We start from the raw sequence: 26,463 nt of genomic DNA on the forward strand, positions 1-26,463 counted from the left end.
GGACCAGCTTCTCTGCACAGCTGACAGGTTCCCATGCTTGAACTTCCCAGGTTTGGCTGGCTCCTTGTCGGCTTCTCTCCCTTTCCTTCAGTCCATTCTGAGTTTTTATCTCTCCTAGCTGGGCCCACCCCAGCGCAGTGTCATAGTCTGTTGGTTGTTCCCATGATGTAATCTTCATCCCTCCTCTTGGCCACCTCGTCCCAGTACTCAGAGAAAAATGCATGTCGTCCTTTTTCTTCATCTCAGTAGTGTCAAGTCTCAAGGAAGGCAGGTCATGTCAAAGTAACACACAGTATTATCTGTTGCACTCTCTGTAGACTTTTTAGAACAGGAGTCCTTATCCTCCCTGCGAGGTCCTGCATTCCACCATCCCTCAGAGAACTATTGGGTAGCAGCCTCACCTACCTAGCCTCAAAGGGAAGGGCTTCCGCCTGGGGAGAAGTGACAAGAACCCGTGAATCATCACACGGCACTGATAATGTAAAAATGTAGGAATCTGGGCAGGATACTTGCTCTGGAGAAGTTATGTTAAAAGTAAGTAACTTTTTCGAATGGATTGCGTCCTCCAACGTAGTCTTTGACGCTTGTTGTCCAGCTTCAGCTGCTTTGGAAAACAAATTCGGCAGAGGGTGCTGTGCGTCGATGGCGTCGATGTCCTCCGAAAGCCTCAGTCGAGGATGATGTCATCAAAGGCATATATAGCACGCACAGCGCCCGTTGGCCTCAGTTCTGTTTTTCCACAACAGCGATGGCTCAGAGCGAAATTCGGCACGCCTCACATCTTGTGACTTCTTTGTTTAACATCTATCAATACTATGTCGTCTTCATCGACGACGATGACGCTGAGGTCCGGTTTCAAGAAGTGTCGGGATTGCGGATTCAAAATGTCCCACACGAATCCGCTTGTAGTGCCTCGGAGCGGGCCACGACACCTCTGACTGTTTGAAGTGCCAGTCCATGACTGGAAAAGCCTTGAGAGAACGGAAGGGGAAGCTGAAGGTAGGCAAAAATCCTAAAAAATCTCCTACTCGATCCGTGAAACCTTCGAGTGACGAGTCGAGAGGCGACTCTCCTTGGAGGAAGGAAGCCCAAGCAGTCCAAGTCGAGGAGTGGCTCACAGCACTCTTCTTCCTCATCATCGAAGAAATTGAAGAAAAGGCACCCTAGGTCGCCTTCGCCGACTTCGTAGCCGGACTTACTTTTTGAAAAACAAAAAATACATGGTCTTTCCAAGCTTTTGAAAGAAGATGGAAAGGAAAGGTCTCGGCCTAAATCCCATGCGCCCTCGAGCCTGGGAAAAAGGCCTGATCCACATTGTGAGCCTTCTAGACCTCGTTCCAATGTTTAATCGAAGGATCATTCGAGACATAAGGAAAATTTGAGGTCGTGGTCGCTGACGCCATCAACACCTTCGACGCCAGCTGCACCACCTTTGCCAGCAATGCTGTTGAGGACGAGGGCCGCTACTTCTACGGCGCTGAAAAAAAAAAAAAAAAGCATTGCCGATTTCTGTGGCGTCAAAGCCAAATTTGCCAAATACAGTAATTCCAGACAAAATATATGCTCCACTACCTAAAAAAAGAATTCTTTATATCTCTTACTTCGATTTTTGAAGAAGAGGAGCGGTCGGATGATGATGAAACCCCATTTGGCCTACAATATGGTACACCCAATGTACCAGAGTGTGTCATCTCAGAAGAGTCCAGAATTAAGTATCTTTATGACAATTTGCAAACTGCAAGTGGGGTAGATACCTCGCCCGAAGTTGAATTTGGGAAGCCAGAAGCATGGGAGCATGCAGATGCATCCTACAGGCAGCTCATGTCAAAGGTGGTGGAATACATGGGTTGGAGTAGGCCTCCGTTACCATACTAACAGGATGACCTTGCTGACATTCTTGACAAAGGTCCACAATGAGATCCCATCTTGCCTTTCCATATGGCATTGCAGAAAAGGGTGGCTAGGAACTGGGAGACTCTGTAGTCCAATCAGCAGCTGATAAGAACTTAACTAAGAAATACTTCCCTTCCAGGAGTGACCCCCGACTACCTGTCAAAACACCCCATTCCAGAGAGTCTGGTGGTGCAGGCAGCTACTGCTACTTCCAAACAAATGGCGTACCCTACCAGCCCTCGTGATAGGGATGCCAAATGCATAGATGGGTGGGCTAGGAAGGTATTGTCTGCAGGGAGCATGGCAGTCAAATCTGCCAACTCCACTTGTGCCCTCGCAAAGTTTACGTACACTCGATGGGATTGTATTTTCATGGCGGCAGAGCACATTCCCGACGGGGATGAAAGAGACGGCTTCTTAGCTATTTTTAGAGCCGGCAAAAATGCCATGTGCGAGTCTCTTCAATCAAGTTTGGATTCTGCGGATAGTATCAGCAGAACCATGGCTACCAGCACCGTTATACGCAGATTTGCGTGGTTGAGAAAGTCTGGTTTTGCACACGATGTGCAGCAACATGGCTTTTGACAGGTCTCACCTTTTTGGCAACAAGGCTGACGAGAGCCTTGAGAAGTTGCAGACCTCAAAGGCGGCAGCCAAATCTTTAGGTGCCACTATTAGGCAACCTCAGCCTTTTCGTCCTAATGGGCAACCTCGGAGGGGTACATCTTTTCACCACTACTCCTCAGTTGGAAGGAAGAGAGGAATGGCCAGACAAAGAGGCCAGAGAAGATTTCCGTGTGGTGGACGAGGTAGAGGTGCAAAGCCAGCAAAAGCAGCAGCCTCCTTACCAACGGCCACTGCATTAGCCGCCTCAAAACCACTCTAAGGTCTTGAGTCACGATTCTCCAGTGGGGAGCAGACTGTCTCAGCATCTAAAAGAAAGGTGAGACATTACTTCAGATGCGTGGGCTCTGGAAACCGTAGCCCACGGTTACTGCCTTCCTTTCATAAGGAGACCTCAGAACAATTCACTGGGGAACCACTCTTAGAGGATACTGGATCTGCTCCTTGTGCAGGAAATTTTAACCCTGCAAGAGAACAGTGCTATAGAACCAGTGCCTATAGCGGAGAGGAACAAGGGCTGGTACTCCCCTTATCTTTTCATACCCAATAAGGACGGAGGACTGAGACCCATCTTGGACTTAAAATACTTGAACAAGTTCCTCAGGAAGGAGAAGTTCAAGATGGTCACACTTTATCAGATCCTTCAGGCCCTCCAACTCCAGGATTGGTTGGTGTCATTGGACCTTCAGGATGCTTATTTTCATGGGCCAATCCACCTCAAGCACAGAAAATACCCAAGGTTCGCGGTTGATCTTTCTCATTATCAATTTCGGGTTCTGCCATTCGGGCCGACCTCCGCCCGAGGGTTTTCACCAAACTGATGGCGCTGGTGGCAGTGAGTCTCAGTAGAGGGGCGATTCACATCTACCCCTACCTGGACGATTGGGTGATCAGGGCACATTCTCAAGAACAAGCCTGGGATCATCTCAACGTCCCCTGCCCTTCACAGACTGGGCTTCTCCCTCAATTTCAAGAAGTCCCATATGACACCTTCCCAAAAGCTCCAGTATATTGGAGCTTTACTAGATACATCCTTGGGAAAGAGCTTGCCACCCGAGGTGAGGGCTCAAGACATTCTACAGATATTTCACCACATTTTAAAGTGCCCAGCATCTCCCGGCCTTTGAGGTTGCTCGGCCTCATGGCATCCTGCATTTCTCTGGTGCCAGAGGCCTGCCTGTTAGAGAGAATTCTCATTCAATGGCTAATTTCCCTTACCTAGTGATTCCCTGAGCAGCTTTTCTGAATATCTGGAGTTTATTTCTTCCACTTGGTAAGAGTGTGAGCTTTTCCCCCACTCTTACCTGTGTTTTGCCATGTGTATTTCATCTGTTTTTGTGAGTGTGGACTATGGAGTACACCACTTCAGTAGCCCCACTCTTTTGTGTGTTACACAGCACCTTCAGGGCAGTGACACATGGTTGTCTTTTAGACTTCCTACCGATTCCATTTCTGGGGCTGACTACTGTACCCCAGAAAAGGCTAAAGTTGCCATTAACTTTACATAGTCATTTAACCACAGATCCAGTACACCCCATCTTACATGGAGTATTGGAAAGGGTTAATTCTTAGCCCTTTTTATCTGTACCTCCTAGAGCCTTGTTTTGCTCTTTTAACATTTAGACTTGGCTGGTGGCCGTGGTATCTACCCTAACTTTTCTACTGCGATTGTACTATATAAACGTGGTACTTTTTTAGGCTATTATATTAGCCTCGAACATAAACCCGCCTGACCAAATACTTTCTTTTGGCTCTGGTCGGGTTTATTCGCCATTTCTTTTTCCTCCTTGTGTTTTTCTTTGCGTGGCAAAACAAGTTTGCCTTCTTTGTTCACCTTCTTTTGGCGGGCTTCTGCCAAGAAGCCCTCTTCTAGGCGCCTGGGTGTCTAGGTGGGATGAATGTGAGGGAGGGGTGTAGTCACCCCCTGCACAGGGTTTCCTAGGAACCCCAAGTCGCACTTTGCCATGATTGGCTGAGGTGGTTTTCCGGGCTGGACAACCCCCCTGCTGCGTGATTGACAGCCAGGCTGTGTGAATGGGGGATTTTCGCATAAAAGGCAGGACTCTTGGGCTGGAAGTCAGTTGCCACTGGAACTACAAGGAACCGAAGAGAAGCGGAGAAGACGGCTGCTGCAACTACCCCGTCCCGGTTAAGCCCTGCTGCAGGCCTGAGATATCTACCCTATGATGACCAGAGGAGATCCAGTCCGGAGTCTTCTTCCCTTGAGCTTGGTGGGGTCAACCAGCTCATCTTCCACAGCCAGAGGATCCTCTTTGTGGTCTAAATCGTTGCACACTGCTGTAGTGGTCCAGATAGCCATCTGAAGAGCCTCTCCTGTTTTAAAGGAGCACACCTTTTATTCACTGTCGCTGCTGGCTTCATCCCTGAATAGTGCAGACCCCTCCAGACGTCATCCTTCTCGTCACCACGACGGAAGCACCAGGAACCGTGGATCTGCAGGAAACTACCAGGAACAACTGCCGTGGCACCAGCTTCTTCCTTGAATAAAGTACTGTGTTCTGCTTCGAGGAACTAGGGTGAATCCCTTTTCTCCTTATCCAAGAACTTGTATTACCGCTTATAGTCTTAATTGTGTCTAGTGGTCCCTAAGGGCACTGCACAGGATTCTGCCTAACACCGCCTGAGAATGAGATCCCTTCAATGGGCTCTGTTAGGCAGAATCCTGTGCAGTTCTCTTAGGAAGCACTACACAAGATTAGGACTACAGGTGAGAACAATAAACCCCCTTTGGTATCAGTCTGTACCACAAAGATTTAGCTGATAGCTATGGCTGAGCAGTCAGACTTATCTCAAGAGGGAGATGAGCAGTATTCAGGGTTTACACAATAGGCCTACAGTACTATGGCACAAGGAAACACTGACCAAAACTTTGTATTGAAAAGTAATTATATATTTATTTTATACACTTCTAATAAAACACATGCATCAGTCATCAAGCAAGTTAAATTAAGTCAAAGGAAAAATATACACACTCCCAAGTTAAATTGTAGACCAAGTGAACCAGAGTGAAAACTGAGCAAAACGGCACAGTGACAACTACACCTAAAGGATCCACTAACAATTCCTCACAAAGGGGGGGAAAGCACAAGTTATATAGAGAGAGGGTCTTACACACCCTAGCAACACTTCCCATAAGTTTGTGGACCAGTTTAAGCAAGACAGTGCATCAGTATAGGCAATACTTAAAGGAAAACTGAGCAAAATGGCATTTCACAAGGTTTAAAATTGGGAAGGAAAGGGTAGTTAAAAGAAATAGGGGCACCACACAGTTCTAGCTGAGAATCAATCTAAAGAAGGCAGATCTAACATATGTGACCAGAGTCAGTAGGCCTGTGCCAAAGTCAGTTGGTACAGGGCAAGGGCCCAGGGGCAAAATGTTCTCGTAGCTGCAGTCAAGTCTTTAGTTAATGAAGTGGAAAAGGTGGATGTAGATGTTGAAAAGGCAATGTTAAGAGAGAGGGGCGGCCAACCCAACAGGTAGGTAAAAGGATTTAAAACACCTTTAGTGCTACCGCGAAGAAAGGGCGGCCTGGCGGAACAACGTACCTTTAAATGAAGAAGTGGCTCCTGCGGTGGAGGTTGTTCCTGGTAGTTCCTGCAGTTCGGGTGATCCAGCAGAGGAAGAGAGGCTCTCTTCGTGGAGGAAGGTTCGAGTTAATGCACTACCCAGGGATGAAACCAGCCGCGGTGCTGCCCGACGAATAAAAGGTACGCTCCTTTAAATCGCGGTCCTGGTGGACTGGTGCCTGGCTATCCGGGAGATTCGACCAAGGCAGGTCCGGGAAGGCGATTGGCAAACTGGTTGGCCCCACCAGCTCAAGGGAAGAAGGCTCTTGCAGATGAAGATCTCCTCTCGTCGTGTGGAGAAAAGTAGTGGGACGCTGCAGCAGGGCTTCACCAGTGGTTCAGTCGTTGCAGATGTCTCTGGCTTCTCTCCTCTTCGGCTTCTTAGTTCCAATGGCAATGTCTTGCTCTTCCAGTCCTCAGGACTCTGCTTTTATGCAAAAAGATCCCCATTCATACAGCCTTGCTGTCACTCACACAGTGGAGTGGTCATCTTGGCGGGAGACCCTCCAGCCTATCAGGATAGAGTGCGACATGGGTTGCTGAGGCAACCCTGTCTAGGGGTCCTACTCCCCCTCCCACACAATGGACCCACCCCAGACTCAGTGGCACCGAAAGGAGGGCTTCTTGGCAGAAGCCCGCCAAAAGGACGAACAAAGGATCCCGACCTCGGTTAGGAGTTTAGAGGAAGACACGAGAAAGAAGTTATATTAAAGTTCTGGCAATAAAAACCTATCGGAGTAAAGTTAATATTAAAATACACCGGCGGTATGTTAGAGGCTGTCAGAAAAAGTGGTAGCCTCGAACAATGGGAAAATCCCATAGGGAAATATTTGTGTTCGAATATTTACGGTAGTAACCACTGCCACCAGCCAGAAACGTTTGAGAGAGGGACATACGGTACCCCCTCGAAAATGAACCTAAGGGAAAAACTATTAACCCTTTCCAGTACTTCCATAGTAAGATGGGCTTTACTGGTTAAGTTCATAAAAATTGACTAGTAAAGTCAATGGGGACTTTACATGCCCTGGGAGACAGTAGTCAGTCCCAGGGTATGGAGTCTATGTTTGGGCGTCGTTACGACACTCCTGTGTCACTGCACTGAGGGTGCTGTGTAACACATGTGAATAAAGATGGTTCCTATGGGGGTGAGAAAATCCCATAGACATTAAACACAAAAATAGCCTAGAACACACATAGCTTAAATGCCTAAGCGTGGGAAAAAAGAGTCTCACTCTTAGCAGGTAAAAAGAAACTAACCCTTCAAATCCAGCAAAGCTGCTGGGGGGCTCTATAAGTAAGGGAAATTTAGCCATAGAATGAGAATTCTCCCTAACAGGCTCTAAGAACTCAATGGTCCCAGTTCTCAGGAAAGGTGTCGGACCGACTTCAGATTCCAACCAGGGTCTCACTGGATCCTCTGTGGTGGTCCTGCAAGGACAATATTCTGAAGGGAGAACCCGTTTGGCAAACATTGTCAGATATTACAGCAGACACACACGCCTCACTCACGGGGTGCGGAACCCATGCCAACGATCTGACAGTCAGCGGTAGTTGGTCTCCATCGGAGTCCAAACTACATATCAATCTTTTGGAGCTGAGGGCAATCAGACGAGCGCTGCCCTCTGTCTGGGGAAAGAATGTCCTGGTAATGACGGACAACACAATGGCCATGTACTACCTGAACAAGAGAGGTGGTGTAGGGTCACTACCACTGTGCAGAGAGGCAATGCAGCTCTGGTACTGGGCAATTCAAGAAGGAATCTCCCTATTGGCAGTTCACTTAGCCGGGGAGGAGAACACAGCGGCGGATGCTCTGAGCAGGCCGAGCACAGTCTCCCACTAGTGGGAACTAGCTCAGGAAGTCCTTCAAGAGATTTTCACCCTTTGGGGAACCTCTTAAGTAGATCTGTTCGCGACCAAGGTGAACCAGAAGAGCGAAAAATATTGTTCCAGGGAATTTCCCCCACGAGGAGCTCTAGGAGACGCGTTTGTAGTGGACTGGGAGTTTCCACTCCTGTATGCGTTTCTTCCGGTCCCCGTCATTCCTCACATGATCAGGAAGTTGAGAAGGGTCGGGAAACCCATGATCCTAATTGCCCTGGACTGGGCCAGGAGGACGTGGTACCCAGACCTTCTGCACATGTCCATCTATCCTCTGATGCAACATGTGCAGAGGAGGCTCGGATTCTCCATCCAGAGCTCAAGATACTCAACCTTCACGCTTGGTTTCTGAGGGGCTGAGATTATAAGGATTGGGACCTCACGGATAACGTAATGGAAGTGTTGATTTTGGTCCAGCAGCAAGTCTTTGTGCCGTTGGAACAAATTCTACAACTGGTGCAAGGAAAAAAATGTAGATCCTTTTCTATGTAAAACACTGGATGTTTTATCCTTTCTTCTATCCTTAGCTAATATGGGTCTCCAGCTTGGTACTATTAAAGGTTACTTGGCGGGCCTGTCCATTTTTAAGCAATCGTCAGAGGAATGTTCCTATTTCAAAATTCTCTGGTGACACAATTTTTAAAGGGGCTCACCAATGTGTCTGGCCTCTCCCACCCCCCCTCCCCCAATCTCCCTTGCAGGTTCCAGTTTGGGACCTAAATCTGTTTCTAAAATTCCTAATGTGTGCACCCTTTGAACATCTGCACATATGTCCTTTAAGGTTATTAACCTTTAAAAACATAGGTTAGACGCCCGGAGAGCGTTAAGCTTTTACATTTCAAGAATGTTTTTTTTTTTTTTTAACATGTTTTTATTAAGAGAGCAGTTCACAAGCACGGCATTAATTTATACACTGTCATTAACATACAAAGAGGGAGCATTCAACAGTGGGACATCACAGTATTCATAGTATAAGTACAAAAAACATCACTGGTAAGATAGGCAGATAACACAAATCAGGGTGTGTGTTCAGATGCTGTGTCCGAGTCTGAATCCAGGTCACAAAGATAGAAGCGCAGCAGTGACCAGATGTCCTTGGGGCGAGAGGGCGACGGTACTGACAGTATAAACAATTCTTCATCATCATTTACCATACATAGTTCCTTCAGGAAGGAGGCCCTAGTCGGGGCATTGGGGGATTTCCAGTGTTTAAGGATACAACGTTTTGCGATGACGCATGATATATTGAATAGCCTCCTCGTAGTTTCCTTCACCTTCCCTATGTCGCCCAGGAGATATTTCAGGGGCGAGAGGTCTGCCGGAATGGCTGTAATGTCTTCGAGGAGCGTTGCCACTTCCCTCCAGAATTCAGCCACCCTGGGACACATCCAGTACATGTGATAAGGCCCAGCAGCAGGGGAGTCGCATTTAGGGCAGGCGCCCGTACACGTATCCACAAATTTAGCCACCCTGGAGGGGGAATAATGGAGTTGGTTCAGTACTTTAAATTGGATTAGACGTAGTCCAGAGTTCATAGACACCGATCGTGTTAGTTGACAGTACCGGGCCCAGCGGACCTCATCTATCTGGGTGCCTGTGTCTCGTTCCCAGACCTCTCTCATCATGTTACGTGATGGGGAGTGGGCTTGAACCAGGGTGTATAACATGGAGACCCCCTTGCCACAGCTATCCGAAGACACCATTGATCTAATACATTCATGGGAGTGGGGTTCTTGTGGGAATGTTGGCCATTTCGCCGAAAAGGCCGCCCTCATTCTGTAGTATTGGAGGTGTTTAAGTTGACCTCTGCCCACCACAGCAACGAAATCTATGAGATCACAGAATTCCCCCTCAGGGAACATATCGCCCAGTGTAAAAAGCTTGTTAGGATCCCAGGATTGCTGGAGGGCCCGATCAAACGTGGGGGAGATGCCAGGGAAGTCCCATAAGGGAACTTCCGGGTCGTAGGGGGATTCCACGTCGATTCTTCTGTATATCTTGGCCCAGGCCTGCGTCGTTGTATATACCGGGTCAAATGGGCATGTGCCACCGTAACGTGGATTAAGGAGGACTGAACGTATGTCGTTAGGGCGGACAGAGTGTTTTTCAATAGATATGTGTGGAGCGGTGTCCTTAGGATCAAACCAGTGTTTTACGAATTGTGCTTGTGCACATAAATAATATAACTCAAAGTCTGGTGCAGCAATGCCACCCTTAGCGAAAGGTTCCACCATCTTATCCCACCCCATCCTGGCCGTCTTCCCAGACCAAATGAACGAGGAAGCAAGAGATTTAAGTTTAATGAAGAAAGGTTTACCAGGCCAGAGAGGGATATTATTGAAATAATAAAGGAGCTTGGGGAGAACCACCATCTTTAGTAACGCCACCCTCCCGTATAGTGATAGTGGCAGGTTAGCCCACATCTGAAGCTTAGTCACCAGAGTTGTTAGCAATTCCCCATGATTATGTGCGTATAGCAGGTCTTTGTCTCGAGCAACTAATATCCCCAGGTACCTTACTGTGGAGGGGGCAAAACGGAAACCCTCTATACCAGCCAGGTCCCCTGTGCCATCTGTAAGGGGGAATATTTCGGATTTAGGCACATTGATTTTGTATCCAGAATGTTCCGAGAATTCCTGTATATCTGCCATGATGTGTTTTACGTTCTCGATGGGGTCTCGGACGTATAACAGGGTATCGTCCGCATAAAGCGAGATAATCTGAGGTCCAGACATCCTAAGCCCTCTATGTGCGTGGTGTTGGCGTATGAATTCCGCCATTGGTTCGATGGTTAAAGCAAAAAGTATGGGTGAAAATGGGCATCCCTGTCTAGTCCCCCTATATAGGTGGAAAGCGGGGGAGAGAGTGGCGTTAGTCAAGACCTTAGCTGTCGGCTGTGTATATAACAAACGCACACAGTTGATATAGTAGCGACCCAGGCCAAACCGCTCCAACACCAAAAAAAGGTAGGTCCAAGACACCGAATCGAATGCTTTCTCGGCATCTAGTGCAATTACAGCCGCCTTGGCATCCGGGTCTAACTGTGCCATGACATTAAAGAGGCGCCTCAAATTTAGGGCAGTAGATCGGGCTGGAATAAAGCCCGCCTGGTCGGGGTGGACAAGGATTGACATAAACGGGAGGAGTCTAGTGGCCAGCACCTTTGCAAAAATGTTTGCATCAGTGTTAATTAGGGATAAGGGTCTATAGGACGCCATGTCGTGTGCTGGTCTACGGGGTTTCAAAAGAACAGTAATGATTGCCTCCCTCATTGACTCCGGAAGCACCTGCCGGTCCATAGCTTCCCCCCATACCTTCAACAACAGCGGGGCCAATTCATCACTGAACTCTTTAAATAGCTCCGCGGGTAGACCATCAGAGCCAGGGGAGCGACCATTCGATAAGGCCTTTATGGACTCAACAATCTCTTCCACAGTAATGGGACTATCTAGCGCCTCCCGGGTCGCATCGGTTAGTGTGGGAAGGTCAAGGTTGTCCAGATATCTGAACGTGTCTTCTTTATTTTTTTGATCATGATTGGAATAAAGAGTGGAGTAAAACTCCATGAATGCCGAGTTAATGTCCCGTTCTCCATTCACCAATGCGCCGTCAGGGGCGTATATACTCGGGATCGGGTTGTGGTGCTTGTCAGATCTAAGCATGTTGGCGAGGAACCTCCCGGCCTTATTACTCTCCCCATACCGTCGTGCTCTGGCCGGTGCGGCCATGTACAGGACCTCTCTATGAGCTAGTTTATGGAACTCGTCCAGTGTTGTGTGCAGTTGAGCAAGGGTTTCCTTGTTCTGTGTAATACTGTATTCGGTCTGTAGTAAATCAAGCTTCGTCTCAGTAGAACCCAGCTCCTCCCGCACCGACTTCAACATACCTGTCGACTTCCCCAGGATATTACCCCTGACCCAGACCTTAAATGCTTCCCACAGAGTCGCATAACTCGGGACTGAACCCTCGTTTATTTCCAAAAATTCTGCGATCTCCACATGCAGTGACTCACATACATTGGGGTCTCTGAGGATTGTGGGTGGCATTCTCCATCTTCTCGCTGGGGGGAGGGCGTCCCTCAAATTTATATCTAGTGTTATCGGTGAGTGGTCAGAAAGGGTACGGGGGTGTATATCACATCTAGAGATAGCCTCGGCCAGGGATTGACTAATGATCCAGTAATCAATGCGCGAGTGTGAATCGTGCACTGACGAGTAGAAAGTATATTTCCTCTCTTTCGGGTGTAGTGCTCGCCATGCATCAAACATGCCCATCTGTTCCATCAATTGTTTAACCACCAGTGCCGCCCTAGCGGGGGCCCTAGGGGCCGTCGATGAGCGGTCTAGGGATTGATCCAGTATCATATTGAGATCTCCACCCCAGACGACCCGCGCTTCCCCGAACGAGATTAACATATCTGCCAGGGTACTATAAAACTGTGGATCATCTAGATTAGGGCCATATGTGTTAATCAGGATCGTCTGATGTCCCGCCAACTCCCCCACTACCAACACATATCTCCCCTGTGGGTCTATTTTGCTGGACTGATATTTGAAACATAGTTTAGGGTGTATAAGGGTCAGCACTCCCCTGGATTGTGACGAGTAATCAGTGTAATACCTGTGGGGTCCCCATTTAGGCAAAAATTTAACATTAACCTGTCCAAGTGCGTGCGTTTCCTGCATAAACAGTATTTGGGGGTTATGTCGTACCACATACGCTGAGATCTTTCTTGCCTTAACTGGGTTATTCAACCCCCGGATGTTCCATGATAGGAGCTTGATGTCTAGTCCTTTATTGTCCCGTGTCATGTTCATACCACAAATCAAGTGGGAGCCCACCCTCTAGTCCCCCGTGTAAGGGAAACGAAGGACCTGCTATAGAACTGCTCTCAAGTTTAAACATAGCAACACTTAACGTACAATCCCCCAACAGAGCCGGCATAACAGCTGGCCTAACCGTGCCATTTTCCCATCCCCACCCCCCACCCGCATCATCAACCCCAACTGGACGATGTACCCTTAGAACCATAACCTAGGATCACTCCTGGGGGGTATGAGCGACACTCACGCGGCCTCCAGCCCAAGAGATCTGCGTGGCCTCGTTAAACCAAACATTAACATTCAGGGCCGCCCAGTGGCCAGCAGGCCGCAGCATTATAGTAGTGCAACATCAGGAGAATCACATCAACCCTCGGGGACACTGGGCTCCGCCCCACCCCGGGGCAGCGGGGTGCGACCCCCAGCCCGGTCCCGAGCCGGCAGCGGGATGGAGGCCTCAACATACAACATGGCTTCTGTTGGATTCTCGAAAAAATGGGCCCGGCCACCATGCTGTATCCTCATTTTCGCCGGATAAACAAGTGAGTACGGGACCTGGCGCAGCCTTAGCTGCCTCTTGACGGGTTCATAAGATCTTCTTAGTGTTTGGACGTTCGTAGAAAAGTCCGGATATATGTGTATTCTGTTATTCTCGTGTAGCAAGGTGCCCTCTTCCCTGGCCGCTCGCAGGATAGCGTCTCTGTCCCTGTAGTTTAGGAGACGGGCGATTATCGTACGGGGCGGAGCGCCCGGTTTGGGCGGGGGTGCCGATGTACGGTGTGCTCGTTCAACCAGAAAGTGGGCCGAGAATGTATCCGGGCCCAGCAGTTCCTTCAGGAGAGTTTCTACTTGGCGCTCCATAGCTCCTTTACCGAAGGTTTCGGCCACCCCGACCAGCCTTATGTTATTTCTCCTTGAACGAGATTCCAGATCCTCACACTTATTAAGAGTTTTCCGGAGGTCCCCCTTCAGTTGGGCAATGTCACGGTCATGTTGTGCTATCGCCTCTTCGTTGGTGGCGATTCTACCTTCGGCCTCAGTGGTGCGGGCACTCTCCTTGTCCACCCTCGCCTTGAGGGAGCTAATTGTTGCCCCAATGTCATCGAGTTTTGTATTCACCGCCAAGAAGCCACCCTGGACCATAGCCATCAGTCTATCCACCCTCTCCTCCATTGGCAGCTCGGGCGATCCAGCTGCCCGCTGCGTTGGCGGATCCGCGGACCCGCTGGGCTGAGCACTTGCAAAGGAGTCCATTGGACCGGTTTTCCTGGAGCGCGCTCCCTTCAAATCGTGGCGGCCCATATGCAATAGGGAGCGAGCCGGGGTGGGGGCGAGTCCAACGAAGCCGCAGTGGGAACCAACCAGGCAAGGTCGCAGTGGCCCTTATAGGGGAGAGTTACGGATAGGTGACCACGGGGTCAGCAGCACACTGCATGCCGATGCGTGTAACCGCCAAGTTTAGGCATACGGGTAATATTGTGTCGCGTAGTCCAATGCCCCAGCCGCCTAGGCCCGCACCAGGGGCGCAAGGAGTCTCGCTATGTGTGTGGCGGGCTCCGTAGACCCCAACAGGATTATTGTCCGGGGGGGATCTCCCCGAGTGTGTCCACACCCTCCAGTGCCAGTCCCTAGTTGAGGACGGTCCTCCCTCCGCCAGCCACCACACCGGACCTACTTGTGGCGGGAGCCGTCCAGCCAGACCCCGCAGATGTCGTCGCAGTAGTCCTCCACGGGCTCCGCGCAGGCTCAGGAAAAGCAGGGGAGACGCGCGGGCGATCCGACAGTCGCCCCCGTCAGACCCCCGGTCCACAGAACCAAGACACCAGCAGGGAGCCTCCGCGTCCACCAGGTCTAGGCGGGCCACACGCGGACAGGATGTGTATTCGCACGCGGCCCCTCCCCCCGCGGCTCCGGATGGGTAGCGCGCGGAGCCCGCTGGCGGCCAGCGACGCGGCCAAAGGCCGCCGGATTTTCTGGGCGGTGTATCTTCCTCACGGTCCGGTGCCCAAACCCCAGTTTTGGATGAGTGGGGGCCGCGACCGTACGCCACACAACGGCGTGTTGATCGTGCTGCTAGGGCGGCCCTGAGCAAGGATGGTCGGTCTTCAGGATTGATCGAAGCCGGAGCTCACGGGCTAGACGGCCATCTTGTCGTGCGCTAGCCACGCCCCCCTACATTTCAAGAATGTTTAAGTTATGTATTGATGACCAACTCTTCAATGGATATACAGGACATAAGCTGGGTCAGGCTGTTACTAGAAAGACCTTATCCAGGTGGATAATTCTGGCTATATCAGAATGTTACAGGCTGGCAGGAGAAGACCCTCTTGAAGGTTTAAGAGCCCATTCCACCAGGGGAATGGCTACATCTACAGCCACACAAAGGGGCGTACCAATTAGAAACATTTGTGAAATGGCAAGGTGGTCTTCCATCCACACATTCACTAAGCATTATTGCTTGGATTCTTTCCTTGATCAGGATGGTACTTTTGGCAAGGATGTCCTTCACTCTGTCTTTGAAAATATTTGAAGTATATTTCTACTCCCTCCTCCAAATCCAAATACTGCTTAAGGAATCTGTCAAAGATCAGGACTACATGGGAGGACACAATCCATTGGAAGAACAAGTTACTTACCACTGGTAATGTTCTTTCGACTGGATGTTCTTCCCAGGTATTCCTCATCGCTCTCCCATCCTATTCCTCAGCAGAATTTCCTGTGCTATTACAGCTTCCATTCCAACAAGGCTGAGTATGGTCACTCCCGTTTTTTATGGTTATCTCTGCCGATAAAGGGGGTAAACCGAACTGAGGCTAACGGAGGCTGTGCGTGCTATATATGCCTTCAATGACATCATCCTCAACGGAGCCCTTCAAGGGACATCGACTCGACGTCATCGACTCCGTGCCCTTGCCGAAATATGTTTCCGAAGCAACTGAAGCTGGACAACATGTGTCAAAAATGAGGAATAACAAGTCGAAAGAACATTACCAGGGGTAAGTAACTTGTTCTTCTGCAAGGAATGTGAAAATATTCCTGTTCAGTATCATTTAGTTTCAAACAGAGACATTTTTTAAGGATTTTCAGCCTGCGGTATAAAGCTCTTGCCAACCGTATATATGTGCATACCGCAAAAGGTAGAACATGCTGCCAGTTGTGTTATAGCAGTTGAGGGGGATTGTAGACTGCACTGTGTGTGATATGGGACAAGATGATATATGTGAAATTTGTTCTGCTTTTTTCCATCAGGTTGACGACCGTTTTTTCTGGAACAAACACATGATTCAGGATGTCATCAATTTGAATGTAAGTTTGAGAGTAATTTCAGTAGAACTGTAAATGTGAACCCATACTATGAAAAAGAACTTGCATGTCAGTTATTAATAACAATGGTGATTCTCCAGCATGGGGTCTGGCATGGATTCACATGCTCACGAATATTCCCCGTCATCAGGCTGGGAATCCTCGGTAAAGAAAAGAATCAGTTGCAGTTTCGTTTCTGAACTGTCTTTCTTAGTATTAACTGATCACTGGTCTCTGGGTCATACTGCCCGCAGCCAATGACTTCCCTCTCCCTAAGCCCCTCCACTGGCAGCCATCCTCAGATTTTTACTGCACCTTCTAGTGTTGGAAGTCCTCGTGCTATAGCTCTCGAGCTTTTACTGTGTTTTGCGATCTTTCAAAGAGTTTAATCTCAGTCGAGCCTCAAGCTCCACCGTTTCTACTTCCGATCAACGGGGACCCATTTCGGAATTTTCTACGCCCCTCAAGGGCGAAGTTCTCGTCAAGTTACGCTTTTGGAGGATTCCAGAAGACCTTGAGGCCTACCTCGTGGACATGGCCCAGGACAAAGGAAACTCGACGCCCAGATCCAAGCTGTTCAGGAACTGCCATGGATGCGGATTGCAGAATGTGTTCAAGGAGGACAAACATTCTAGATGCCTCTACTGCCTCCACAAAGACAAAACGCACGTGGAGAAGGACTGAAAGATTTGCAAGAACTTGTCGGAACGGACCATGAAGGATCGGCGTATCCGCCTCACCAACTGGCTGGAAGAAGGTGAGAAGAAGAAGAGGTCCGAGCGGTCTTCCAAGTCCTTTGAGGGCGCTCCGGTGACGGGGGCCCAACAAAAGGCTAAGCACCGCGAGTCCGCAGGCACCGGGAGCTCCAAACGGTCGGGCTCCTCGGCTGGCAGGCAGGGCGCGCTTTCACCAATGCCATCAACCACGAGCCAAAGCTCTGGCTCGGGAAAGAGGAAGTCGGAGAACCCGGGTAAGCTTCTGGAGAAGCCCAGGTCAATCCCAACAGAAACAGCCGAGAGGGAGCGAGGCGGTGACCCTTCCCCCCCTAGGTGAAGGCCTCAGGTGCGCCGCCTAAAGTCGTGAAGGCCCTGATTCACCCGGCTAAGGCCTCTATCGAGGGAGTCGTGCCGGCCCTGGTGAAGCCTGTGGAGGCGACCTCGGGGCCCAGAATTTCCGTGCCATCACGGAGGGAATCCTCTTTTCAGCCCATCGATAAGACCCCCTTGAGAACCCTGGTGGAAAAAGAGGGGGGGGGCGGTGGCTATCACAGACATGGATTCAGCCTCTGAGGAGGAGCTGGCTAGGGTCATGAAGGTCCTCAACAAGAAGTTCGAGGAGGTCCGGTCCCATGGGAGGGATCCCGACAAAGCGGACAAAGAGAGCGACAGTGGCGCCGACGAGGTTCCCGTGGAGGCGGAAGATTCCACTCCCCAACCGTCGCGCCCATTGCAGCCGGTACCCGAGCCCCAGGACAACTCGGGAGCCATCTTGATGGCGATCCAGGCCTTGTGTATGGAGATAAAGACCAGGTTGCCTTTACCCCCGACGGAAGATCCAGCGGAACCGGGCCCGTCGCGTAGCCCTCCAAACAAGTGGAGAAGAGTAGTTCATCCCCCCCCACCCTTCCAACCTGCATGGCCCTCGCAGCCTTTATCCCCTTCCCCTGATCCCAGGGAGGACACGGGAACGGAGACGGCCACAGATGACGACGGTGGTGACGACGGGATGGACCTTCCATCACCACCACCTCCTCAGGCCTCCCCGCCCGACGAAATTGGCTCCTTCCACGCCATGATTGCCAGGGCATCCGAGCTCTTCTCGCTCTGTCCCGAAAAACAGAAGGAAGGTTTCCTTTATCAACGGCGTAAGGCCAAAAGGAAGACGGTCCTCTCGGTCCCGTTACTAGATGACATCTGGGACGAGGGCTATCGCTCCTGAAGAACCCGTCCACGACTCCTGCCAAGAGAGACCGTATGAGAAGAAGTACTGGGTCCCTGATTCTGCCCCTCTGTGCCTTAGGGCTCAGCCGACCCTGGATTCGGTTGTCTCTGCGGCGGCCAACAAGGCGGCGGCAGGGGCTACTGTTTCATCTAACACCTCCCCCATATCCCCCCCGAACGGCGAGGGGAAGAAACTGGACGCCATGGGGCAACGGGTCATCTCGTCTGCAGCGACGACGATTACAGCAGCCAACGCCTTAGCGATTGTGGCCCGTTACGACAGGGAGCTCTGGTTTAAGATAGCTCCTCTGCTGGACTTCCTCCTGGACGACAAGAGGGCGGAGGCCCTAGAGATCCTGCAGGAGGGCGAGGTGGCTTCGGATAACGCCATAACGGTGGCCGCGGACATTGCTGACACCAGCTTCCGCCAGTTGGGCAACAGTGTTTGTCTTCGACGGCGTGGTTGGCGCAAGGCAACAGATTTCAGCCAGGATGTGCAAACCAGAGTTTTTGACATGCCCTTTGACGGGAATAACCTCTTTGGAAAGACAGTGTACGAATCACTGCAGGCCATCAAGACCGACACAGGGACGGCTCGGGCCTTGGGGGTTTTGCAGCAACGACCGCCGCCCTTTCGGATCTCCACAGGCAAGCAAGGTGCCTCCAAAGGATTTGGCAGCGGCTCCTCGACGTACCACCAGGTGGGCCGCTCCTCGCCGCAGGAGGCCTACAGAGGACACGGCAAGTTGGGTGGATCCGGTCATCGTTGCCAGGGAGGCCAAGGCGGCAAGGCCGCTGCCAAGCAGGACTGAACTGACCGTAGCGTCGGGCCCCCACCTGAGCACCCCAGTGGGAGGCCGGCTGGCGAAGTTCGTCAGCGTGTGGGAGTCCATCTCCACTGACCGATGGGTGCTGGATGCCCTGGCCCGCGGGCACACTCTCGAGTTTCTGAAGAAGTGCCCCCACATTCCACCGTGGCCAGGAAGGAAAACCATGTCCCCCAACTGCTGCTGGAAGTAAGGGCGATGCTGAAGAAAGGCACCATTGAGCTCGTCCCAAAGAAGCTCCGGGGCTCCGGAGTGTACTCACGGTACTTCCTCGTGAGAAAGAAGACTGGCAGTTGACGACCCATCATGGACCTTCGTCGGTTAAACAAGTACATCAAGGCCCAAAAGTTCCGGATTGTTACCCTCCAGCACGTGCTGGGGCAGCTGGAGGAGGGCGACTTCCTATCGTCGCTGGACTTGGAGGATGCCTACTTTCACATCCCCATTCTAAAAGGACATCGAAGGATTCTCAGATTTGTAGTCCAGGGACGACCCTACCAATTCAAGGCCCTTCCCTTGGGATTGAATTCAGCGCCCAGGGTATTCACCAAGTGCCTGGCACCGGTGGCAGTGCGGCTGCGCCTGTAGGGGATCCACGTCTACCCCTACCTGGACGATTGCCTCATCTGAGCAAAGACAAGAGCTCGCCGTCGGGCACACAGCAAAGACCGTCAAACTGCTCACGGACCTGGGTTTCTCCATCAACTTCAACAAATCCCACCTGGTCCCGTCGCAGGTCGCACTGTTCCTGGGAGCCAAGCTCGACACAGTTGTGCGGCTGGCCTCCCCGTTGGAGGAAAGGACGAAGGCCATCATGGGCATGGTGCAACGGCTGTTGGCCATGGATGTGGCCAGGATGAGGTCCATTAAGTCCCTTCTAGGCATGATGTCCTTGTGCATCTACCTAGTGCACCTGTGCAGGTTGCGGATGCGACCACTGCAAGAGTTCCTCGACGCCCGGTTGATTCGAGCGGCGGGCACCTTCGAAGACAGGATCCCGCTGAACGAGTCCTTTCGTCAGGTGATAAGGTGGTGGGGCGCCCGCGCTCATCTGACGGCGGGTGCAGACTTCCAGTCCCCGACGCATCAGGAGACGGTGATGACGGATGCCTCCCTGGAGGGGTGGGGAGCGCACACCGGAGATCTCCAAGCAACAGGACTGTGGCTCCCGGAGGAGTGGCCACTGCATATCAACATCATGGAGCTCCGAGCCGTGTTCTGGGCTCTCAGATCGTTCCTCCCGTCCCTCAAGGGCAAGGTGGTGAGGCTCTTCACTGACAACACCAGCACCATGTTCTACATCCGGAAGCAGGGATGCACCAGATCCCCAGGCCTATCCAAGGAGGCCCACGATCTGTGGCACTGGGCCGTCGCCCAGGGGATGTTTCTGGTGCCCTTCCACCAGGGATGAATAAAGAACACCATCGCAGACTCGCTCAGCAGGGAGCTGCGCTCGTGCCACGAGTGCGAACTGCAGCAGGATCAAGTGGATCGGCTGTTCCAACGATGGGGCAGTCCCCAGATCGACCTATTCGCGATGGCGGCGAACACCAATCGCCGGAGGTTCGCCAGCAGGTTTCCCCAGCTGGGGAGCATGGGCGATGCCTTCTCTTTCCCCTGGGACGGCCTGTTCCTGTACGCGTTTCCGCCATTGCTGCTACGACTCATTAACCAACTCAAGAGGTCCCGGTGCAGGATGATCCTCGTTGCACCGGCGTGGCCGAGACAGATCTGGTTCCCGGACCTTCTGGACTGGTCAGCGTCCCCCCCAGTCAAGCTGCCGATGGACGCGAATCTCCTCGCCTGAGAATGAGGTGCCATCCTCCATGACCCAGAGTCGCTGAACTTGCAGGCCTGGCTCCTGCAGCACTAGAGTTTGGAGGGTACGATATCCCGGCGGACTGCAAGGAGGTGCTTGCAAAGGCCAGGGCGTCCTAAGTGCTACGGACATAAGTGGAAGAGGTTTTCTGTCTGGTGCGGCGCACAGAAGATTAACCCTCGGCGGATTACGGCCCCTCAAGTGCTGCCATACTTATTGTCGTTGGCCAAGGCGGGGTTGGCCCATGCCTCCATCAAAATCCATCTGGTGGCTATCTCCCGCTACACCAGCACTCCGGGGCGCTCATCCCTGTGGTCCCATTGCCTGGTGAAGGAGTTCATGAAGGGACTGTTCTGATCGTTCCCGCCGGAGAAGGCTACGGCCCCGGCGTGGGAGCTCAACGTGGTGCTGACCAGGCTCATGGGGCCGCCATTCGAGCCTCTGCATTCTGCACCATTGAAGTTCCTGTCGTGAAAGCCAGCGTTTCTTGTGGCCATCACCTCCGCACGACGAGTGGGAGAGATTCAGGCCCTCTCCTGTAAACCTCCATACCTGACTTTCCACGAGACGAGGGTGGTGCTGAGGACGCACCCCTCCTTCATGCCCAAGGTGCCGTTGGACTTCCATCTCAACGAGCCCTTGGTGTTACCTGTTTTCTTCCCGTCGCTTTCGTCGCCGGCCGAGAAGACTTTGCACTCGCAGGATGTAGCTAGAGCGCTGAAGTTCTACGTGGACCGTACTAAGAGTTTTCAGAAGACATTGAAGCTGTTTGTGAACTTTGGGCCTGTGAACCAAGGAAAGGCCCTCTCGAAGGCTTCCATTTCCAGATGGTTCTCCGGCTGCATCAGGCACTGTCATCGGTTGGCAAACCGACCGTTGCCCGGCCGTCCGAGAGCCCATTCGACCAGAGCGATTGCTGCTACCACAGCGTTCCTATCTGGTGTTCCCCTGCTGGACATCTGCAGGGCTGCTACGTGGAGGTCGACTAACACCTTCACGAGATTCTACTGCGTCGACCGGGATTCCAGGGAGGAGTCCAGAGTCAGCCAAGCAGTGCTGCGCAACCTGTTCGCCTGAAGGTGGGCCTGGTGAGGAGGTAAGAGATGCTTAATGTTGAGTTGATGAAATGCTTAATGTTGAGCGTTGTCACCTCCCGTGGTTGTGATGTGTGTACTGCTATGTATTCTTGTATTCATGAGCATGTGAATCCATGCCAGACCCCATGCTGGAGAAGGAACAAGTTACTTACCTGTAACTGTTGTTCTCCAGCATGGGTCTGGCATGGATTCACATGCGAACCCTCCCTCCTTTCCCGCTGCGGCTCTTCACTTGGTCCTACTTCCACTTTACGTGCTACCAAATCTGAGGATGGCTGCCAGGGGAGGGGCTTAGGGAGAGGGCAGTCATTGGCTGGGGGCAGTATGACCCAGAGACCAGTGATTGGTTACTACTAAGAAACACAGTTCAGAAACAAAACTGCAACTGATTTTTTCTTTACCGTGGATTCCCAGCCTGACGACGGAGAATATTCATGAGCATGTGAATCCATGCCAGACCCATGCTGGAGAACAACAGTTACAGGTAAGTAACTTGTTCCATACTTAATCCTGTTGAGTCAGACAACAGCCTTGATTATACAAAATTGTATGCCACTTCACACATCACACCCACCTACAAGAAGTTACCTAACATCACAAGCACATGGGCAAAGGATTTAATGATTACATTAATGATTCCATTTGGATTGTGTGATCACTAAGTGATTAATTTCCTCAATATGAAGACATTTCTTTTAATTGCGTGTTTTTAGTTTTTGTTTGTGTAAAACGTAGCATGGACGTTATGGCGGGCTTTGATAAAATAATATCAAGGACGCTATCTGCCAGCGTTTTATTCCCTCTGAGAAATACAATCAACATTTTGGAGAACAGTAGTGGAAGCAGCGACTATGGCTCCCTACTTGGGGAGCTCAGTCCGATACAACAATCTCTAGAGCTGTCCCCTCATATAAATTGGAGAACAATAGAAATACTCTTGTGAAATTCCATGACTGCCTTGGACAAGTTTTCTTTGACGGAAAGAAACCCACACAAAGTGAGAATGGGGATGCAATTCCAAAGGCCATACAGGGACGGTCCTCGCTTGAGATCTACTACAGCTGACACTTGTGATGTTGGAGATGGCGCTACTCCGGTCCAGCTAGTTATCAGAGGCAGACAGATTCATAGGCTGCTATTCGGTTAACAGCAAAGAGACATCTTTCTCTCGGTCCATCCCCACCCCTTGGGCCCCAATTGTGCTTCTTGGTAGATCAATCAACAGGGCAGGTGAGAGGTGGCGGGATGGAGGGGTTGTGTTGGTGTGGCGGGGGCCCCTCTATAGCAATTACCCCAGACGTATGGAACCAATATATGTAGTCAGACGATGTGGGATGGGCCTGTTTACGGCCATTAGATAACGGGAAATCTGGAACGGTTTCAGTGTAGGGGGACACTTTGCTGTTTGCGCATGTCACAGATGGCCTCAATAATTCACCAAATCCCAAGGACAGTTAAACAGTTTCTATTGTCAGGTTGTAAATGGGCACTAAGGGCCATCTTTCTCTAACTTGTCTAGAGATAGCAAATCCCTTCCCAACCCAGGCATCCTTTCTACCCTTATTAATTTCCACTGATTATTGACCCCTACTGCTCTAGTGGTGATGGCCTAAAGTCAAATGCCTTTTCAAATGGATCGTGTCCTCCCACGTATTCCTCATCTTTGACACTTGTTGTCCAGCATCAGCTGCTTCGAAAAAGGAATTCGGCAGAGGGCGCTGTGCGTCGATGGTGTCGAGTCGATTTCCCTCGAAGGCCTCCATCGAGGATGATGTCATCGAGGGCAAATATAGCACGCGCAGCGCCCGTTGGCCTCGGGTCCATTTTCGCGCAACAGTGATAGCTTCGAGCGATATTCTGCACGCCTCATCTTGTGACGTTGTCACAAAATCCTCTAGAGTAAAACATGAGTTTGGAAAACCAGAGGCTTGGGAGCATGCAGTTGCATCTTATAGACAGATCATGTCTTAAAATCCTCTCGAGTAAAATGTCTTCTTCATCTACGCCGTTGACTCCGAAATCCGGCTTCAAGAAGTGCCGGGATTGCGGGTCAAAAATGTCACTCGCTGACCCGCACCGTATCTGTTTGTGGTGCCTCGGAGCAGACCACGACCCCTCTGACTGTTCGAAATACCAGTCCATAACAGGAAAAGCCTTGAGGGAACGGAAGGGGAAACTAAAGGTAGGAAAAATCCCCAAGAATTCTCCTACCCGATGTGCGAAACCTTCGACCGACAGAAGGCCAAGCGATCCAGGTCGAGGAGTGGTTCACATGACTCTTCTTCGTCCTCGAAGAAATCGAGAAGGCACCGTAGTTTGCCTTCCTTGACTTTGTTGTTGGACGTTTGCCCCGATAGGGTTGCCTGCTTTACTGAAACGTCTACTCCGGCCGAGTGGGAGGCCTTCAATGTTGAAATGTAAAACATTTTTGAAAAACAAAGCCATGCTCTTACCGAGCCTTCGAGAGAAGTTGGAAAGGAAAGCTCTCGTCCGAAAACCTACACGCCCACGATCCCATGTAAAAGGCCTGATCCGCATCGGGAGCCCTCGACTCGATCAGAAAAACCAAAGGATCGTACGAGACAAAGGAAAAGTCATGGTCGTCAACACCTGCATCGCCGGCGGTGCCTTCGACGCAGACATCGACGCTGAAGCCTTTGATGCCAGCTGCGCCACACTTGCCAGCTGTGCCGTCAGTGCCAAGCGCCCCTCCTAAATCGGCGCTGAGAAAGAAAATATCGACTACGTTGAAGCCTGTTCGTACAAAACCTGACAAAATGTATGCTCCACTCCTGAAGAAAGTTCTTTGAATCTCTTCAATTCTTGAAGAGGAGGAGCACTCTGAGGATGAGGAAGCTTCATTTGGCTTGCAGTACGGTACACACAATGCACCAGAGAGTTTTATCTCTAAAGAGTACAGAATGAAGGACCCTTTCTGACAACTTGCAAACAGCAAGTGGGGTAGCCTCACCCGAACATGAGTTTGGAAAACCAGAGGCTGGGGAGCGTGAAGATGCATCTTACAGACGGCTCATGTCGAAAGTGGTTGAATACATGGGTTGGAGTAGGCACTCATTGCCCTATGACCAAGACGACCTCACAGACATTCTGGACAAGGGTCCACAAACTGATCCTATTTTGTCTTTTCATGTGTCACTACAAAAAAGGGTGGCTAGGAACCGGAATCCAATCCAGCAGTTTGTAAATTGCCCGGACTACCTGTCGGACTACCTGTCGGAACACCCCACTCTGGGGATTCTGGTGGTGCAGACAGCTAAGACTACTTCTAAACAAGCATTGTACCCTACCATCCCCCCCTGATGGGGATGACAAGCACGTAGATGATTGGGCGAGGAAGGTATTTTCTGCAGAGAGCATGGCACTAAAATCTGCCAACTCCTTTTGTGCCCTCGCAAGGTTTTCGTTTTATTTGTTTATTTATTTGTAGTGCCCGCCAGACCCGGAGATATCAGGGCGCGGAGACAAAGGATATTTTAAGCTTATAAGGTTACATAGTGTAGTACAGTAGAATTTACAAATTTACATGTTGCATGTTACGGTAAGTAGTTTACAAAGTTCCATGATATAGTACAGTGGGATTTACAAATTTACAAATGTACATGTTGCAGATTGAAGTGGGAGGCTTACAGAATTGCATATAGTAGCACAGAGGAATAAAGAGAATTACATATTCCACGTTAAGGTATACAGTGTGCAGGTTTATAGTACAAGGCATAGCAGAGTTGGCAAGTGTCTACAATAATTAGGATGGTAGTCGTGTAAAGGTAGGTATGGTTGGGAAAGGGTTAGAGGCCCGTCTGGATTTAGATATCATTAGATTTAAACCAGTTGATCATTTTGCACCTGAAGTGTCGGTATGATTGGTTTTCCCTCAGGTGTGGAGTCTGGGAGTTCCATAGTTGGGCAGCTTTGACAGGGAAGCTATTTCCCCCAATGGTAACTCGTTTGAATGGTGGAACTCTCAAGCAGTTGGTGTAAGTTGATCGTGTTGAGAAGTGTGCAGCCGATTCTAAGTGGTTGCAAAGAACGGTGTGGTCCACCAGGTCGAAAAGCTGCTGAGAGATCTAGGAGGAGTAGTAAGGCAAATTTACCAAAGTCTCTCAACTCGTCAACCTGGGCTTTAAGGTCGATGAGTGCTGTTTCAGTTCCTTGCTGAGGTCTGAAACCTGATTCCCCGATACCTAGGAGTTTGTTCTGTTCCAGAAAGCGCTGAATCTGTAAGTATGCCACCTTGTCTAGTATCTTAAGGAGGAATGGCACCGTTGTGATTGGTCTGTAGTTTGTGGGTATAACAGGGTCGAGAGTTTGTTTCTTCAGAAGAGGTAGGACTCATGATTCCTTGAGATTACTTGGAATAGTGCCTGAGGTAAATGACGCGTTAATAAGTTTGGAGATAAAGGATGAGAGATCTCTTGCTGCGTCTTTTATAATTTGGGCAGGGCATTGGTCTCCTCAGCAGTTCGAAGGCTTAAGAGAGAGTACAAGTATAATTTTTTCAACTTCTAATATTGTGTTTTAAAAAAAAATGAAAAGGAAGTTCGGGTTTCGGTGAGTTTGGATTATTTTTAGGTTGGGTAATGGGTGTCGGTACATTTAGGTTTTTTTTGGCAATTTTTACTTGAAGCGTGGCAATTTTGTCAGTGAGTGCTT

At 50.5% G+C, this 26,463-nt stretch overlaps 1 protein-coding gene across 3 annotated transcripts in view; it reads left to right on the forward strand.

The window, feature by feature from the left end:
- Window positions 1-26,463, forward strand: part of INPP5F (inositol polyphosphate-5-phosphatase F) — a 2,244,937-nt gene that overhangs the window by 947,654 nt on the left and 1,270,820 nt on the right. For all 3 annotated transcript variants that reach the window (XR_011268751.1, XM_069611942.1, XM_069611943.1), the window contains exon 7: window positions 16,056-16,112. Coding sequence is in view for 2 of the 3 variants with exons in the window: in XM_069611942.1 (XP_069468043.1) it covers window positions 16,056-16,112 (57 nt within the window). In the remaining variant the exon portion in view is untranslated. The remainder of the gene's footprint in view (window positions 1-16,055; window positions 16,113-26,463) is intronic.

The sequence above is a fragment of the Ambystoma mexicanum genome, chromosome 8, assembly GCF_040938575.1.
Source record: "Ambystoma mexicanum isolate Mex_15411 chromosome 8, UKY_AmexF1_1, whole genome shotgun sequence".
Lineage (NCBI taxonomy): Eukaryota > Metazoa > Chordata > Amphibia > Caudata > Ambystomatidae > Ambystoma > Ambystoma mexicanum.